The 20,541-nt window shown below is 34.3% G+C and overlaps 1 protein-coding gene across 1 annotated transcript in view; it reads left to right on the top strand.

Moving 5' to 3' along the window:
* Window positions 1-20,541, top strand: part of MDGA2 (MAM domain containing glycosylphosphatidylinositol anchor 2) — a 729,529-nt gene that overhangs the window by 512,293 nt on the left and 196,695 nt on the right. Inside the window, 1 exon segment of the mRNA XM_054690202.1 lies at window positions 306-438. Within this exon segment, the coding sequence (XP_054546177.1) occupies window positions 306-438 (133 nt within the window).

Raw genomic sequence — 20,541 nt, 5'->3', positions numbered from 1 at the left:
TGTTCTGATCTGTGCATAATTTGCATAACTATCACCAGAAATAGATTTCCCCTCCTTAGGAAGCTAATTTGCAAAGAAAATGTTATGAATTTTCATTGTAGTCTATAAGATGTTATCTCCAGGCATATTAGGTTATTATTTTTAAATGCAATGAGTGTTTTTTTTTTTTTTAATTTAGGACATTTTCTTTAAAAAAATAGGTAATCTACCATTCTGATAATAATATAACTTAATATAATGCTTGTCACTTATTAATTTGCTGTGTTTACTCATGCTTTTTCTAATTACCTCTTTTACATTTTCAGGGTGAAACAAAAATCTTAAAACTAAAGAATCTTCGACCTCAGGACTATGCTAATTATAGCTGCATTGCTTCAGTGAGGAATGTATGTAATATTCCAGATAAGATGGTATCATTTAGACTTTCCAATAAAACAGGTATGGAACAATCTATGAATATTTTATGTTTATTACTAATAACTAATGTTTAAAAAGTCTGTTTAACTTTCTCATAGACCAAGTATATGTAGGAGCAAAGATCTTTTTGTTTAAAGATTTATTTATGCATATGGAACTGGGGGATAGGCTAGAGGTACAAGGAGTGAGAGGATTCACCAGAGACAGAGTAGGGAGCAAAAAAAAGGTGGATTTACTGAAATACACTGCTGAGGGGAACAGAGGGCAAGATAGGAGAGGTCTGCTGTGCTATGTAGGTTAGCTCACTGGCCAGCAACTGAACTCATGCCACAGTGGCTGGTGATAATTTGATAGCACTGAGACTTTAACCGCTGTGCCATCAGGGAGGCCTAAAGCATCTTTATTTTTCCCAAAAAAATTTTCTGCTATCTGAAAAGCTTTCAGTAAATGGACACAGTAACATGTTCCAGAGTTATGTTTGTTAATATAGCATACCAAATTATTTTTCTTTAAATATTCTATTCATTAGTGTCACGAGCAAGTCTATATATCCTATTCAAAGAAATTTCTCATAAATATTAATTCTTCATGTAAAGACTTACTCTCTTAATTGCTAAAAGTGTTTTGTGATTCAAAAGCGCAAAAAAAGAACTTTTATTTTTCTTTCTACGAAGTTCATAAAACTAATTGGTAATTTGAGGTAGGTGTTTGTAGGAAAACATTTTTGGTAAGACAGCAACTCATCTTATCCTATATAGTAAAATAGACCTCAGAGTAACTGCAAACATATTAAAATTGCTAAATGAAATAATAGAGAGAACACATGAATTAACTATTTTTCTTTGATTATATATGGAATCACCTTAATGAAATTAGAATTTGAATTGGTTTGGAGAAGCTTTCAGTGACAATAAAAATGAATTTTTACTTTTAAATAAATACATTAAAATATTTTAATACTATTTTTGGCATTAATGAAAACCTTGCAAAGTATGAACTATATCTGTATGTGGATACTGATTCAGTATGTGTCTGTATGTGGATACTGGTTCAGTCAGTTAATTAGCTCCTGGATCTTGTTGAGCAAGTCACTTGCACCCTTCTTTGCCTCAGTTTACTCATATTCTCATAAAGTTGGAGTGAAGACAATGTGCTGAGATGTGTGTTACGGGATGGCAGGGGCAAGCATGCACACAAGTCCATCTAGCATATCTGGTGAGAAGTGTAAACCTAGAATTTCATAGGAAGAAGAAAGAATGTGTGCTCATATATTGACTCATCAGTTGTTAAAAGTTTGAAAGACTCATTCTTCTATTTATTCATTCTTTTACTTATAAACATACTGGGCTTCTATTAAGGGTCAGCAATTATAGATATCTTTAGAGGAGAGTTTTGTTTTGTTTTTAACACAGAAGTACTGGGGTGTAGGCCAGAGGTTCAGGGATTGAGAGGATCCACCAGAGACAGAGTGGGGGAGCAGAACAGGCAGATCTACTGAAATACACTGCAAACGGGAGCAGCAAGTGAGACTGGAGAGGTCTGCTGTGCCATGTGTGGTTTAACTTCCTGGCTGGGGATCAAACTCAGGCTCTAGAAGTTAAAGTTCTGAGACTTAACTGCTAAGCCACCAGGGGGACCCTGAGGAGAGTTTTAAAAAATGTGGGTGAAAAAGTAAATTTTACCAAGAAATGAAGAAGTCTAAGAAAGACTTGGCAGAATCTATATTGCAGAAAAAAATAGAAATACCAAATCTTAGTTAACCTAAGACATAAAACTTAATAAGAAATAGGATATTGAGACATAAAAATCAGCTTAACTTATAAGAACTGGGTGTGTTTGTTATTCTTGAAATATTTTGTGAATTGTAAGTAATTTTGTTTTTCTTTAATGTACTTGAAAAATGCACATGATTGAGAGAAAAATTCAAAAAAAATGGAAGTAAGGTAATGGGATGGATAAAGGCATTGCAGTGAAACCAGGAAGAACAAAATTGTGGTTATGGTATTATTTATATTACAACCTTGCCCTTGAGCAGTGCTTCATTAATTTGGAAAGTATTTCATACTCATTATCTCAGTTTATCTTTGTGACTACTGGGATTCAAGGAGATAGATTTTTTTTTTTTTAAATCATGTCTTTTCCTATGATCTGACACATAACAAACTGGCCTGTAGCAAAGTATTCTCATTGGATTGATTTAGATTGACTGAATCAACATAAAATTATTTAAAGACTAAGAGATACAATAAAATTATATTTAATATTTTATGTTTCAGAAATGCATGGTTTTATTATTTCCCAGGGCCTCATAGTTAATAAAGGGTGGGGGCAAGGGTGATTCTAATGTGTCAAAAGTTATTTCATAGAGGATATTCACTAGCTATTCAAAATTTCAGTGAGCTTGAGAAAATGGACTCAAATCTCAGCCAAAGTGTTTTATAAAGAATAAGGTCTTCTTATCCTTTTATTAAAACTTTATTTTATTTTTTAAAGATTTATTTATTCATGCATACAAGAACTTGGGTGTAAGCCAGAAGTGCAGGGGTGAGAGGATTTACCAGAGACAGAGTGGGGAACAGAATAGCAGACTGACTGAAATACACTGCTGAGGGGAGCAGTGGGTGAGTCAGGAGAGGTCTGCAGTGCCGTGTGGGTTGCTCCCTGGCTGGGGATCGAACTTGTACTGCAGTAGCTGCGGACAGCTTCATAGGTTGCATCTTTACCCCTTGCACCACCACGGAGTCCAGGACTTATCTTAAAACTAAAAGTTGAAGATTACCACATGATGCTGTTCCCAATTCCTGATGTCATTTAAAATACCTCTAAATTACATATAGTGTTGTAAGTCAACCATACCTCCAAAAAAACAACTAAGAAATTAATGTATGTCCATTTGTAAACAAATAAAAATCTGATTTTTATCACCTAATGTAAATAAACAAATAATGAAAGCATCTAGGTGACTTTATTTCTAAGAAGATTTTTAATAGTTGCCAAATCAAAAAATAGAGATTTGACAGCCTGTCTTATGGAGAGCACAGGAAAGCACTTTCAGTTTTCCATTCTGTTTTAATGTTACAAGCTAAGGTATTATACAATAAGACTGAGTAAACAAAATAACCTATTTTATAAATTATCTCACAAAATGTTTAGATTGGTATTTACTGCCAAATGTGCATTAGAATTATAATAGTTGGATTTAGAAATATTAGCTAGTCCTTGCTTGACTCTTCAATAACTATAATCAGGCCTGTGATGGGCCTTATGCTTTACATATTCAAACCAGATTTGGTTCAGCACTCTCCCATCTGGTTGTGCATCAAGTTGTAAGAGTTTGTGCATTTCAAATAGGTGAAATCATTTCAGTAGCTTTCAAATTATACCAGGAGTACATTAAACTGTCAGTATCTTCATGCAAACAGATCTATAAACTGCAAATAGGTGTATAGACTAGTTCATTGCTTCTCTAACATTGGAAGATCATGGGTCAGCAATAACATAATCAATGTGAGAGTCTGGTGCTTTTTCACAGTTTGAGTCTTGTGAGTTTCCCAATCTCATAAAGTTCCCATAGTTTTTTAATTCTTGGTTTGCAAAATGTCAAGGAAATGTGTGACTTATTGAGATGGAGACTATTATAGATACTGTAATATGTTTGATTAATTGCCTCTGTAAAACAATGTTTATAAAAGTAAAACTTGGAAGATAATTTTTGTAATGGAGATCAAATAATTGATTAGTAAGTGCATTTTGGATGCAAAGTCATTTTAATATCTCTATAATCAAATACACTATTAAATTGCTGTTCATCTTTTGACTTGATTTGCATCATATCTAAAATAAGATGCAAACCATGTCTTCTGTGGATAAGGATTTCTAAACGTTTTTGCAGCAGAACAATTGCACCATAGGTTACTGCTTCCAGGGCCCCATCCCATACCTGCTGAATTTAACTTTTGGCAAATGACCTGATGATGGATATGCTTTAGGTAAGCAAAAGTAATTGCTTTGGAAAACAAAAGTTTTGGCCATTAGTCTGTTTTCCTAGGTCCAATTCAGTTTTGTGAATAGGAACTTTTATTAATAAAAATCATTTTTCCAAAAATACTTAAAAAACAATATCTAGGTATCATTTTAAAAGTCACTGTCATCTCTTTACCAACAATGACTTTCCCTAAATTTTCTACTATTAATTGACTTTCCAGTACAGCTCTTTGACCTATATCTGCCATGGAATGTCCTATTATTTGTCAGCCTCCGTTGTTTTCTTGGCATGCTATGAAAAATCTCTTGTCACTGAAGTTTCATTGTTTTTCATATCTAATACTGTCTTAGACCTTATGGGAAATCATAGAATTTATTAAACATCAAGTTTTGTTTTTTTTTTTTGACGTGCTCCCTAATTGACATAGTGTACCAGTGTCCAAAAGTTGCAGTGGATATTTTCTATTACTACTTGAAAGAAAAAGCTTTTGATTGGCAAATTCTTAATGTAGCTATATTTTCATAGATTAGTAAATTAAACTTATTAAGATTTGTTTATTTCCATAATTATAACTTTTAATTGAACTTTTGAAATATTTCTCAGATTATGTGTATTTCTAACATGAGGGCATATAAGAATAATTATAAAACAAATATAATTTTAAAAATATATTTCATGTACTTATATGTTGATGTCTCACAATTTCAAAGACAAATAAGAATTAAGCAAGTTATTTCAGATGAAAACCATCTTTTCTACCTCCTTGAGAGATTGTGATGAATAATTAAAAAATAAGCCAGGTGGGCTTAATTTTGCTTAGTTGTATTGGTCCTTTGATATAGTTTGTCTTAATTGAATATTAATATATATCATCTAATTAAAATGTTTCCCTTAAATGTACACTAACACATTTAAGGAAACAAAGTTACTACAATGTATTTCTGACTACATAAGTAGGGAAAACTACACCACCTCTTTCTTTTTCTCCCCCCTCCCTTTTTTCTCTCTTTTTTTCTTATTTTCTTCTTTTATTTCCTCCAGTCTGTTTCAGTAAATTACCATGGGAAAAGCTTGAAAGGTTAGGAAACATCTCTGTTTCTTATGTTAGCTAACTATTGACTTTTCTTATTATTTTATATAACCCACAGGGAAGTTGTAATATAAATGACTGGCACTTCTATGAACCTCAGCGTAAAACTTCATGTACATAGTGATCTATTCATGGTAGTTCTCTCCTGTGGTTAGAAGCATTTAACTAATTTACCTAAGTGTAATGAGAAATAAAATGCTATTTTAATTATAGAAAATGTAAGGAGTGGCTGTGAACATGATCCCAAAATACATAAACTTTCTTTTGTAAAATGGCATGTACATTGTCATATATAGTCAGTTCAAATGCAAAAGGAAGTGGCAATAGACATTTTGCTGTCATCTGCACCTGTTACTAACCTCATACATTTTTCTTGACCACATGAATATTGGAGCTTATTTCCTTTAGGTGACCTCCACCACATCCAAGTAATCAGTAGTACCATTTTTTAAGCAACAATCATAGCTTTAAAGAAAGACTGAAAGCTTGTGAGAAATACATAGTACAAATACAATAATACCTGTATTTGTCCACTTTGATTGCCACATCATACAGAATGCCACATGATGTAACTTAAATAACAGAAATTACTAAAAGTCTGGAAGCTAGAAATCCAAAATTAAGGTGCTATCAGGATTGGTTTTGGGAAAGGATTCACTTAACTGACATATCTACACCCACCTTCTCAGTGTGACCTCTCAGTAGTGATAGTATATGAATAATTATCCCAATTAAATAGGTGGATTATTTTCAGTTTTCAAATCAACCCCTAATATATGCTCTCATTAATTTGTGAAATGTTCACGTCTACCTGTTTTTAACTGAAGTATGTGTTAAAAATGGATTTCAATAAATTATATGAAAATACAGAAATATTTCTGTGTGGTTTGCAGAGGGAGAGTGAGCAAACTCTGGTGTCCTTTGACTTCCTACAAGGACATCGGTTGTATAAGATTAAATTTCTACCCTGTAGTCCAAGCTTTGACTTCATTTACCCCACTTACCTCCCTTAAGGCCCTGTCTCCTCCTGCAGTTACTTAGGAGTTTATATCTTCAATATATGAAGGGGACAGAGGGAGCACAGGGTGGTCCCCAGCACTTCAAATGGTGAAAAGTGGCCTGGATTTAGGATCCCTTTTCTTTTAAAATTTACAATATATGCTAAATGAAAGCAAGAAACTACATTGCAAACCAATGTTACCTCTTTAAAAAATGTAAAGTACGTTCTTCAGTCAAATATCAGCTTAAAGAGGGAACCCTACTGTATTTATGACCCTATAGTCTAAGCTTTGTTTATAAGAAGAAAGCAACTATAAAAGAAAAGATTAAGATGAAAAGTTAGGGGCATAAATCACTTTTGTAATATTGTCACACATTTTTTAAATGATTTTTTTAAGTATTTATTTATTTATTCATTTATTTATAAAAGCACTGGGTACAGTCAGAAGCACGGGAGGGTGAGAGAATTCACCAGAGCCAGAGCGGGGAGCAGGGCAGGCAGAAGGACCGAAGCACACTGCTGAGGGGAGCAGCGGGCGGCAGGAGAGGTCTGCGCGCCATGTGGGACTCTCCTCTGGTGGCCGGGGAGCAGCCGGTGATCGAACCGGCGCTGCAGAGGCTGTGGCAGCTTCGCAACCCAGCGCTCAACCGCTGCGCCACCGGGGAGGCCCCTATTGTCACACATTTTTGAAAGCATGGTCAATATATTAAAATATGAACACAAATCAGTGAACTTGTACATTTTTTTTTCTCTCATTTTCTTTTTTTTTATGGTGGAGAAATTCGTCTTTCAAACACAAAAATAACTGTTTTGGATCATAGGTAGTTCAGATTTTCTAAGTGTTATTTACTACAAAAGATGCCAGCAGAACACAACTGTTATCAGAATGTTTTTGATAGACTATCATTAGGGTGTGAGATGTTTCCCATAAAAAACACTTTTGTGTGATTTTTAAAATAAAAAAATCAAAGTTCAAAATTTGCTTGTCCAAACACATTATTTGGTTTTGTAGGCTATTATAAACACTATGAAATGGAAAACTTAAAAAGTAGTAGTTGTAATTGGGTTGTTAATATAGATGATAGAAAGCAAGTATAAAATTGGTATCATCAGCTACCTTGGTAAGGTAATGGTCAGAATCTTAGACTTTGCTAGGTTACTATGCATCTCTTCAGCCATTGATAAATGATCTTGAAATAAATCCATAATCACTTTTTGGGGACTTTTTATCAGTGGGGAAATTAAATCATTTCTCCTAGAAACTCCCAGGAGCCACTTCCAGGAGCAGCTTGCGCCCCCTCCCAGCTGGCGGGCGCTTCCAGGGAGCAGATCCTTCCCCGCGGGAGGCTCCCAGGGTCCCAAGGTGCAAATCTGCCCTGGCCCCGGGATCTGAGGGCGCCCGACGGGCCTGGCGCGGCCCCAATAGGCTCATTGCTCACTGTTGTAGCTTCAAAAATGTGAAACTATAGGTTATAAGTATACAGTGAATCTAGGGATGGAATCAATGGCCATTATAAGTTTTGAGATTTGGTCTTCATGAGGCTGTTTCCAGAGCAACAAGGTAACCCAGATTTTCTAAATTGTATTACCATAGTAACAGTATGTTTGCATGTTATTGGAATTTTCCTACACCTGTGCAATTTTCTCTTATGCTAGCAATGATTTTTTCAAGTTCATTATGTCCAAAATTATGCTTGGACTTTGCGTTCTTATTTAAAATGTGTCCCATAAACTAGTAACTCTCCCAGAAGACATAATAGCCCATACACATTTTAAAGCTAAACACAGAAGAAAATAAAACATTGTTACTCAAAATGAAAGGCTAAACTATCATATTTATTGAAAAGAAAATAAATTCTTGAAATGCTCTCTCAGAACACAAATATTTTGGAACATATCAAAAGCCTGTGTTTTAACAAGCATGTAGAGTAATTCATTGATCAAAATTTTTTACAATTTAGTTATTCTTAATGTGTTATTACATCATAATTACATTTGAACAATTTAAGGTATGAGCATACAGAAGTTCAAATCATTTATTTTATAATATTTCTCCTTAGAGGGGTGAGTGGAAATATGTGAAAATAAAGTAATAGGATTTTTATACCACTGAGAATCACTAATTTTTAATTTAAACTGCTTTTAGATTATGAATTTGTGGACCATGGCTTAATACCTTCCAAGTTTCTACTGTTCTCATGAAACTGTTGAGAATTGTGTTTATTGTGGATAATTATTCAGATTTGAGCTTACCACACATAACTCATGCTTTCAAATATTTCCATGATCTTCACTAACAAATTAAATTTTGTAGATTACTGGTTCTCATGATGAAGATGCAATAATTTCTGTCAGTATATATAACTAATCCCATCACTTATTCACTACAAATCCTAGGGTAGATTGCATCTAGAGGTCGTCTTGAAATTCAGCAACCATTCTTATTTGTTCTAGATTCAATGAAATTCTCTTGTCCTGGGAAACCCTATAATTCCAGACAAATGAAACTGGTTCCCAAATGATCTAATTCACATCCAACCTACTTTCATTTAAGATACTAGATTTAATGTCAGTTGTTTATAGTCCAAAGCAACTGTGTATGTGGAAGCATTAATGAAAACCTGGTGTGGATTCTTGCTCTCCCCATGTTCAATCATATGAGCAATTCCTTCAATTCTTTGAACTTGCTTTTCTGCTCAGTCATGTTGATAATGTGCTCTGAGGTCAGGTACAGGTTGATGGGAAGAGAACATTCATCTAAAATTTACTTTCATTTAGTAAGATAATATCAACAATAAAAACTTGAATGAAATGAGGTGGCTACAAAAATTCAGATGCAGCCTATGAAGCTAATCTTGAACCTTAAGGTTCCTGTAAGCAAGGTTCAGGCCTACAAAATTTTAAGATTTATATATGGGACTTACATTACTATTAAAAAAAAATTTAGCAAGCAAATCATCTCTGGACCTGAGGCACCTGTTTGAGAGAATCATGTGCTCCCAGCATTTTTTCTATGAAAAGTCATTGGCAGGGAGCCTTTAGTTTCTCTCAAGAAGATGCATCCTTGACCTCTGTTCCCCATCAAGCTGTAAGGCATTTAAGATCATCAAATTTCCCCTAGAACCTTACCTCATTATACTTACTATAAAAATTAAATGAGATTATGTTTAAAGTGCCTGGCAAATGATAGGTTCTTAGCTTTATGGTAGAGGTAGTTGTTTGATTTAAAAATTACCTTTGGGGCCTCCCCGGTGGCGCAGTGGTTGAATGCTGGGTTGTGAAGCTGCCCGCAGCATCTGCAGTGCTGGTTCGATCCCCTGCTGCTCCCCGGCCACCAGAGGAGAGTCCCACATGGCGCGCAGACCTCTCCTGCCGCCCACTGCTCCCCTCAGCAGTGTGCTTCGGTCCTTCTGCCTGCTCTGCTCCCCGCTCTGGCTCTGGTGAATTCTCTCACCCTCCTGTGCTTCTGACTGTACCCAGTGCTTGTATAAATAAATAAATAAATCTTCATTAATTAATAAATAAATAAATAAATAAGGGCCTCCCTGGTGGTACAAGGGGTTAAGCAAGGTGCTATGAAGCAATCTGCAGCCTCTGCAGCACGAGTTCAGTCAGAGCAACACATATGGAGCGTCAGACTTCTCCTGTCTCGCCCTCTGCTCCCCTCAGCAGTGTATTTCAGTCAGACTGCTTGTTCTGTTCCCCACTCTGTCTCTGGTGAATCCTCTCACCTCCCACATGCCTGGCCTGTACCCCAGCTGTTGTATGCATAAATAAATCTTTAAAAAAATTACCTTTGTGAAGAAAGCATTAAGGATTTTTAGCCTTTTATACTTCTTTTTCTTTAGTTAAAAGTATCAATGACAGAATCCACTAGTCTGTACTTTTTAGTAGAAATATTAAATAACAATATTACAAATTTTTCTCAGTAATTGGAGACAAGTGATTATCCAATATTGTATATGAATAAAGCATACATATCATCATCCTACTAATATATATATAATATATATATATATATTACTCTGGTTTTGCTGAACTTTACAAGGCCACTTTTTAATATATTTACTTCCATAATGAAGAAATCTCAACAGTTTATGTTTTTTTTCCCTTCTTGTATTCAAGCATAGTAATCTAATACAAAGTACATATAACTTTTTAAAATTTAGGAAAATAGAAATTGTTTTTCCATCAAAGTTGACTTAATATTTCTTTTCCAAGTTAAAAGCAGGCAAAATGGAGGCAACTTTCCTTTGAGTGTGTGATGAAGGCTTGCTTCCCCTCCCCCCAATATTCTGATGTGATATAAACAGATTATTGTTAAAACTTTGTGGTAAAGTATCTGTTTTTTTTTTTTAAATAATAAATTTTATTTTTATATTCCCCCATACAATTGCAAACGCCCCATTCTGACCCCAATCCTTCCCCTCCCGCCCCCCACCCCCCAAAAAGTGTCTCTGGTTCATAGTTTTTTGTTGATTTCGATTTTCACTTTCTTATATTCATTTTCCTGGTCCCTTATTTAAGTTTTCTAGATTCCTGCTATGAGTGAGACCATCTGTTTTCAAGGCATACTCTGACCTTAGCCATATTCCTCAGAGAACTTAATACCATGTAGTGTGGCTGAGGTTAATAGCCTGTAGTCATTGTTCATCTACAGTCATGTGAGCCATGATTTAAAGATCCACACTGAAACCAAGGACTTGTAATTAAAGTCCATGTGGCAGAAGTAGGCAATCTAGTGTACTGTTCCAGGGACTAAATGGAGAAGGACGCTTGGTTGGCTGGGAAATAATGGACAGGCAGTGTATCAGATTGGCATTGACATCAATCTTTTGATTTATTTGGGCTATCATGTCCATTTTTGGTTTGCTATGTGACAGTTATTTCCAAAGTAGCTCAAAAATTTCAACTCTTCCCTCAATTTTCATTTTCTACAAAATCTATTCTACTAATCACTGTTTTTTCTAATAATATACTTGTCTTGATTTACTTGCTGTTGTTCTATTTCTATAAAAAATAGGTATGTCCAATTGTTTATTAATACATATGCCTTAGTTTATGTTTTGAAAAGCATTTCTTTCTCTCAGGTCCTTTTAGTCATTCTTTGTTTTTTACTATATTCTAATATTTGAGGCTGTTATTGACTGCATCCTTTAATCACATGCTATCTAGTGGATATACAGGAAAGTCAGCAGTATTGATTTCTAAGACACGCATTGTATAATAAGCGTTGATTGATAGTTAACACTGTCCTCTTGTTCTATTAATGACTCATTATACTAATCTGGCAAGAATGGAAATTATCAGAAAACAACAGTTATATAATTTTTGACATGAATAGTAACAATGGTATGAGTCTAGTTTTTAAGTTTTCACTTAGGTTTGGCATTGCAACATTACACTCAACCAAGGAAATGACAGAATTTTTATTCAGTCAAGTAAAGTACTATGAGGTCATTGCATTGGACTCTTTTGCAAAATCCTGCAACATATTTGTTTTGTTTAACTGAAAAAATGTTTGAAGTTCCAATGATTCACATATTCAAAATGATTCACATATTCACTACTAATTAAAATACAATTTCCAAAGTTAAGAGGGACAAGTTTAGGCACAGTGGCAAATAAATGAACAAAGCTACTGGAAAAAGCAAATGATGTCTAGTTTAGTTCTCTGGGATTGAATCCATAAAGACAGTTGCCTAGAAGGGACAAAAAGTAGCAAAAGAGGACTTACATTTTTCTTATTCTTTTGATCTCGATCAGTAATATTTACTGAAGTCTTACCTCTTTGCATATTATCTTTCAATTTTAAATTTAACTCAATCTGATAAAAATTTTAAGGTTCATGTCTTTTTCATTTTGGAACTAATAAGTAAAAGGCAATCTGCTGTGACATCCATTTGGTATTATGACACTATATACTATACAAAAATATGATACTACATTTCAAGGAACCTGAAAATTGAATTTCCATTGAGTGATCTGCATGCTAAAATTGTTTTGTGTATTTAAGCAGTATGTTAAAAAGGTTTAGGAAAGCATTATTATATATAAACAGATCCATATTTAAAGAATATTTTATGAATTTAATACTCAAGATACTAGATATTGAAATAGGCAAATCAATATATATCAATATTAAGAACTTGAAAAAATATTCAACATTGAAATTAAATAACTAGTATTTGTTTCCTTTGAAAGATTGTTCAACAGCTCATATTAATCATGTGCAATGGGGAAAGGTGGATTTTCCAATGCCTATGTTAAAAATATCAGAATTAGAATGTGAAATCTATAGTTTCAGTAGCTTTGAGAAATAAGAGATTGGCAGCACCTTTTGTCCATACATTTCTTATGTATAGAGAGGAATTGAATACAGAGCTGATGTAGTCAGTTTTATCTTTCCAATGCTAAAATTTCATTAAAAAGGTTTTGTTGGCTTTTGATCTTTCCTTAAGTAAAAATTCCCATTTTTGTGCAGAGTATTTAGTTTCTCTACATATGTTACATTCCCTATTACCTTACTCAAAAAATAAATACCTCTGTTATCATGTAGCAGCATTGTCCTAGAACATAGCAACAATATATTTAAATGTTCTCTGAATGTCTGAAATCCCAAGATAAGAAATGTAACTACTAAAATAGTTAGACTTGAATTGACTCTTGTTGGAATTAGATCTGTAATAACAGTGTTAAGCAGACTTTAGTACTTACAGTATACCAACATGATACTATAGTGACACCTTCTATAAGGCTTAAAGTTTTAAATTGTCATTTTCTCCAGTGTAAACCACAGTTGTATGACTTTGTAATTCAGTACAGTAAATTGGCTACCAACCACACACAATACTTGGAATCAGTTCCCCTGTTCTTTGGCAAATTTATTTTTAACAAATTATGCTCTGATTCTTTTTCTGCCTTTCCTTTTTCACTTTCACCATGGAGGAAAAATATCAATATAAAATAATAGTAAAAAAATACTTAATGATTCTGTTTGATTTGAAAACAGAACACTCCTACATAATATTTTTACACTTTAGACAATAAAATATCACCTTGGGCCTCCCCGGTGGCGCAGCGGTTGAGCGCTGGGTTGCGAAGCTGCCCGTGACCTCTGCGGCGCCGGTTCGATCCCCGGCTGCTCCCTGGCCACCGGAGGAGGGTCCCACATGGCGCACAGACCTCTCCTGCCGCCCGCTGCTCCCCTCAGCAGTGTACTTCGGTCCTTCTGCCTGCTCTGCACCCCGCTCTGGCTCTGGTGAATTCTCTCACCCTCCCGCACTTCTGACTGTACCCAGTGCATGTATAAACAAACAAACAAACAAGTAAAATAAATAAATAAAGCATGCCTCTATTTAAAAAAAAAAAAAAAAAATATCACCTTTATTTGGTTTCCAAGGGCAAACCTTAATTTACTGAGGCATCGTCACCTCCAAGAATTATATTGCTCATTCTAGCATCTTCTGATGCACCCAAGTCTTTTGGAGGCTAGAGCAGAAATCTCAGCCTTAAAATTGGTAACAGATACCTGGCAAAGACTGAGGTATTCATGACACTGCATTCGTCTGGGTTGTGACCCAGTTCAGGAATCGAGATACGATATTCTTATACTACTTTGTAAAACTATTTCTAGTATCCATAGTAAATATTGTTATAATGTTCAAGTATGTTAGATATGAATGTATGTATGATTTGCACATGTTTTGATTTAATTTACTTGACCTTTAGTCTTGAACTGTATGCAATAAAATATGACCACTTTCATCCATCAGAAATTAATATTTTCGGGCAAATTTTAGAAGCATCAGCTTAAGCTCTTTATGTGCCCCCTGTGGTATTAAAATATTCAAATATATGAATATATTAATTCTTGCTTTTGAAAGTTACATCTATCTAATCTGACATTTAGGGTTCTGTATAGAAGAGCTTAAATTAATGACTGATCTTTAAGTTCATATTCAATTATTTACATACTGGTCGTGACAAAGGTTGTGTCCTTTATCTTGGTTTCAGGGACATAATTTCACTTAATCACATGGCTTATTAATAGTAAAGTATATGTTATAACTGAATAAAGAATATATATTATATTCTAATTGAATTATAACTGAATAAAGAAGCATGGATAATATGATACATTCATTTTATATAAGTGGTGTACTATTGGTAGAAAAAGTCTTAGTCATCACCTTATTAGTAATATGAAACATGATTAAGTTTAGATGGGTTTAACAATGAAAGAACTGACAGGTCTTCATAGCTAGTATTTTTTCAATGGATGACTCATGAAATCCTGAGTCATATGTTATATTCTTTCACATTGAATTTGTTTTTGGTTAAATTTGTGAGTAATAGTTGGGGCTTACATATAGTTTCTGTTCTCTACTTTTTAAATTCAACATTCTTTTATTAAATAAGACTTTATTGAACTAATTCTTTGCCAGATCCAGTACATACAAATATGAAAAATACCATCCTTTTAACACAGACAACCTGTTATTCTCTCATAGTTAAAGAGTAGGGATAAATGTTCTAATGGTTAGGGTGTATTAAGAGCAACTATACTTACACGAAGGAGGAAGAAACTCAATTTATTTGGACAAAAATTAGGAATTTCTTGAAGAATTGATATTGGTTTTGAGCATAGAAAAGTACTTGACTGCTGTTTTGCCTGGTGGATAAGCACTGGGAGGTGATTTTAGGCAGCAGGAATAAAAATTTCATGTTCTACTGATCTAGTGACAAGGTCATCTTTGCAAACTGGCACTACTCCTAAAAATCCTGGTAAATTCTGTGAAGAAATACCTGCTCTGTGAATATTAAAATAATGAAAATTGCATGTTGGCTTCATATTTGTTTCAAAGGCTATCTCTTTCATTATAAACTATTTATGGATACTAGTTCAAATAGACCTATATTCTGGAACATCATTTTAATAGAATTCCCTTTATATTATTATTGGGTATCCTGGTAATCAATTGATATCTTAATAGTGTTAGCATTTGAATAATGAACCCAACTAAATGGGTGGATTATTTTCAGTTTTCAAATCAACTTCTAATATATGCTCTCATTATGTTGTGACATGTTCACATCTACCTGTACTTCATTGAAGGATGTGTTAAAAATGAATTTCAGTGCAATACATGAAAATACAATGGTACTTATATCTCAGTGAAATGACTAGTTCTACCTAGAATTAGTGTTCTCCACTTTTCTGTTCCTTGAAATTGTAAGCATTTCAGAATGTCTCTTTATGTCAATGGTAGACTAAGCTTGTCAAGTTTCAATATAATTTCTGTTGTTTAAGAAAGCACAATGATAGGACAGAAGGAGAAAGTTAATCATATATTTTACTCTCTTTCTCTTTAATTCATATACTCTCTTACTCATTTTATTTTGCTCCTATATACTAATGGATGAAGGTGATCTTACTCAGCACCCATTCCTTCCTGTACTTTATCCTTTTTACATTACATCTACAGCCAACTATCACTCAGTGAATTTACATGGAAAAGGTGTCCTTGAAGTTACTTTAAGTGCTTCCTGTTAGCCTATTCTGAAGATTGCTGCAGTTTTGGGGACAGTTTCACCATCAATATTTTTCTGTCTGAAGATTAAATCTGGAGTTAGCAGTGTGTGCAGCCATAGTACAAGGTTGGGAAGTTAAGAGCCACAGAATAATCCTCAACTAATGAGGGGCCAGAGTTGGTAGATGGACACCCAGCCAGCCTACTTACTCTTTAGAGGGAGAGTTCTGAGGTGTGTTCTATGTAATCTCTCAGAGAGCAGCTAGCAGCAGTTAGCTGGGTTTCCCACTGTGACAAGTACTCATTCATACTTCTTTATTGGATTTTCATCCTTTCCTGTCTCTCTTCTCCACTCCTTCAATAGACTTCCTAAGAATTCCATCCAAGGAACTGTTTATATCAAGACCTCCTTCAAGTTCTTCAAGGGAAATTCAAACTAAAATACCATCCCAGTTGAGTGGGTTTTATTGGCATTCTTTCTCATTTTCTAAGTTTCTTCTTGTGATTTTACATGTGATTCAAGTTACTTTCTAATCCTCCATTCAAAGAATAGTTCCATCTCAAGACAACTGGTGACTGTGCAACAAATAACTTCCTCATGTCAATTTATCAGCATCTGGAGTGGAAAACAGAGCTCCCTTTTAAGAATTAAATGCCCCAGATCCATAACAGGCCAGTGTCTCTAAGAAAATAATTAGCACTGCATTATTTCTGGTTTGTTAAACCATATTTATCTTCAACAAACTATATGTTAGGTAACAATCAAAACAAAACAAAACACTGAAGAAGCCATTAACTTTGACTAAACCAGTATTTTCTTCCTGTAGAATGTATTCTTTTTTTTTTTTTTAAGATTTATTTATTTATACAAGCACTGGGTACAGTCAGAAGCACAGGAGGGTGAGATTATTCACCAGAGCCAGAGCAGGGAACAGAACAGACAGACTGATGAAATACTCTGCTGAGGGGAGCAGCGGGTGCGGCAGGAGAGGTCTGTCACACCAATTGGGACCCTCGCCGGTGGCTAGGGATCGAACCGGCACTGCAGAGGCTGCGGGCAGCTTTGCAGTCCAGCGCTCAACCGCTGCGCCACCATGGGAGGCCCCAGAATGTATTCTTAATTAAACCCAAACTAGTTTTTTCATCACACATCAGGATGACCTTATAGTTCACTCAAGTTTATAGTGGGCATGAATCCCATTCTACAACACAAATATGAAAGAAATATATCTTTTATTATTTTATAATTCAACTTCATTTTGAAGAGCTGATATTTATACAATCAACACTAAGCTATTAGAACAAAATTGCCAATGATTTTGCCTATGTCTTTTCAGAATTTAATGCTAGAAAATTTTGATACTAAAATATATATGAATTTCTTAAAGTTTTGAAATCAAAGAAATTTTTATGATCTGTGTAGGCTATTTTTAGTATTAGGATAATCAGAAAATTAATGTCATCTGCAATAAAACTAAGTTGTATAACTATTTGCAATTCAAATTGGAAAAGAGAATCTGTTAAGATTATGCACATAGTTCTGCAATGTATCATATCAATATATAAACACAGTCTTATATATTATTTTATGAGCTTTGAAGTTCTTTTGAGCATTTTTCTTTCAATATTGTCTATCTAATCAAAAGCAATTCATCCCTATATGAGCAAGTTTCAGGGACAATGTTTCTTCACTTAATGTCTCTGTGCTGTGTTTCCACAGTTCAAACATGTGTTATTCATGACCTTAGGCCTGGAAATATTTAATTTTACAAAATATAAGACAAATAAGTTCTATTCATTTAATATAAAGGTTGGACTCTATAAGGCTGTATTTTAAGATTATGATATTTGCCTCAAATTGGGCTATAGGGATTTCTTTTACTTTTTCATGATGATATCTCAGTAATTTAGTATAATCCTTTTAAAATATTTAATTAGCAATAGGTTCTATCATTTTAACACCCCTTAACAATTCTTTGAGATACTTCCTTTCTTCCAAACTGCAGTGCCTTCTGCATATTATTTTCAATATATGTATAACCCAACATGTTTTTAGTTTCTATTATTCATTTATTTTAATGTAGTAATTTCTGGAAATTTTTGTTTGTTTTTATTGAGGTAAAATTCATTTACAGTACTGTATATGTTTTATAGAGAAGTCTTTATAATTTGAATTCTTTATTGTTTCCCAAGGACTATGAAGGCACTGAAAACTTCCATAAATCTTAAAGTAATGTTAGAAGAACCAGCATTTAGCAATGATTTCATAAGGTTTTTTTGACATCCAAGTCTTACCTACCAAACCGTAATTATAATATGGATTTTTTTTTTTGCTCTCCCCTTTATTTGTTATTGAGACAACATATGTTTACAATGCTGTATATGTAATTTAGAGATAGGGAATCACACCCTTAAGTGTAGAATCACACATAGACGGTCAACAGGCTGAAGAAAAAATGCTCATCATTAGTTATTATCAAGGAAATGGAAATCCAAACCACAGTGCAATACTATCTTACACCCATGAGAATGGTCCCACATCAAAAAAGTGTTGACAAGGATGTAGAGAAAAAGCATTTTTTCTACACTGTTATAGACTGGCCAATCCCCTATAAAAAAGAGTATGGAGGTTTCTCAAAATACCAAATTAGAACTGCCATGAGATCATCAATTCTACTTCTAGGTGTCTACCCAGTAAAAGCAAAAATACTAATTCAAAGAGACGCATGCCTGTCTGTCTGTATTAACTGTAGCACTATTTTCAAGATACACATTATGAAAACAATGTAAATGCCCAAGTACGGAATTGTGGATCAGAAAAACCGGGTATATATATATATATATATATTATATATATATATATATATATATATATATATACACATACAGTAGAGTGCTACTCAGCTATAAACAAACAAAAAACCCAGCTCTTCCAAGTAAATGTATGGATGGAAATGGAGAGGATAATGCTCAACAAAATAAGTCATAAGGAGAAAGACAAATGCCAGATGGTTTCACTTGTATGTGGAATATAGAGAAACAAAACAAAGGAACAGACAAAAACATACTGATAGCAGTTCCTTGGTATTTTACTGCAAAACTAAGGCAACCAGAAATGGAGAGATTGGGTGGGGGGAGATCAGTGCAGTGTGTTGGAGAATTATGGGGACTTTGGTGGTGGGCATTGTGTGAAAACATGCGCCTTTAACCTCCAAAAAATTCTCATTGATGTAAATGAACTTTGCCTCAATAATTCTAGTTGGAGGAAAATAAATGAATATATAAATATGTTTGATAAAGAAAAGCAGAACAAATGAAAAAATACTATCATGCCATACACAAAAATCAACTCAAAATGGACAAGAGACTTGAATGTAAGATCTGAAACAATAAAATAAATGGAAGAAAGCATAGACAAAACACTCAGGACAGAGGAGGAAACAATAGAGTATAAACAATTGGGACTATATCGAACTTTTTTTTTATTTTTTTAAGGGTTTCATTTATTTTTTTGTAGAACTGTGGAGTAGGCCTGAGGTGTATGGGGACCGGTAAGAGGATCCACCAGAGACAGAGCGGGGAGCAGAACAGGCAGATTGACATACACTGCTAAGGGGAACAGTGGGCAAGGCAGGAGGGGTCTGTTGCTCCATGTGGGTGAGCTTCCTGGCAGGGGTCCCTCTCAGCCTCAGGGGAGGCCCTTCATGGTAATAGCGCTGAGCCTTAACCCCTGGCCACTAGGGAGGCCTCTCTTTTATTTTTTCCCCAACAAGGCAGACAATACTGAACCATTTAAGGGGTTCATCTTCTATTCTGAGAATTCTGAATGTGTGAACTCAAAATACAGAATAATGCGTTTTTATTTAGGGATGCATTAGGTAGCCTGGCACTACAGTGTGAGAGAAAAAGTACTGTATATGAACACATTTTTTGTGTACTTTCTATTTTGAGTGTTTGATGAAAAGTCTGTGACACAGCATTTTTTTATTATTGAATATTTTCTTGTGTATTTTTTAACCTGAATGATCATAAATGATTTGTTTTCACTGGGAAGATCATTATAATCCAAACATTAGAGTTGTGAGAGTCACAGTTTGATGCCTATATTTGAATTTTTATTTGTTTGTTTCTATATTTTAAGGCAGTAGTTATGAGAAGTCACTGCCTAGATCTTTGTGAATGCACAGACTAGGGAGGAAGTATTGGGACTGAATTAGAATGAGATGATTTTTATATTCCTTTCAAGATCAAAATCAGGACTACTGCTTGCTAAAAGACTGGTGGCCTTTGCATTTATTTCTCACTGGATTGTGTTCAGGTTGCAAAACCGTATCATTTTACTTGTGGTTGATCCAAAAATGAAACATCTGACCATCCTCACCAAGAAAATATAGGACTAAACAATCAGCTGCAATATTTATGCCTGGAATGACAAAAACAAATGGTGATTGTCAGTATTAAAAGAGGAAGGGAATTTTGTTTTATAACTTTAGTCTCTCTTGTCAGTCTTATTTTG

The sequence above is a fragment of the Talpa occidentalis genome, unplaced genomic scaffold (genome assembly GCF_014898055.3).
Source record: "Talpa occidentalis isolate TD23 unplaced genomic scaffold, MPIMG_talOcc4v2.1 talOcc4.11, whole genome shotgun sequence".
NCBI classification, from domain to species: Eukaryota; Metazoa; Chordata; class Mammalia; order Eulipotyphla; family Talpidae; genus Talpa; species Talpa occidentalis.
The sequence above is the reverse complement of the archived record's forward strand: the minus strand, read 5'-3'. Positions and strand labels throughout refer to the sequence as shown.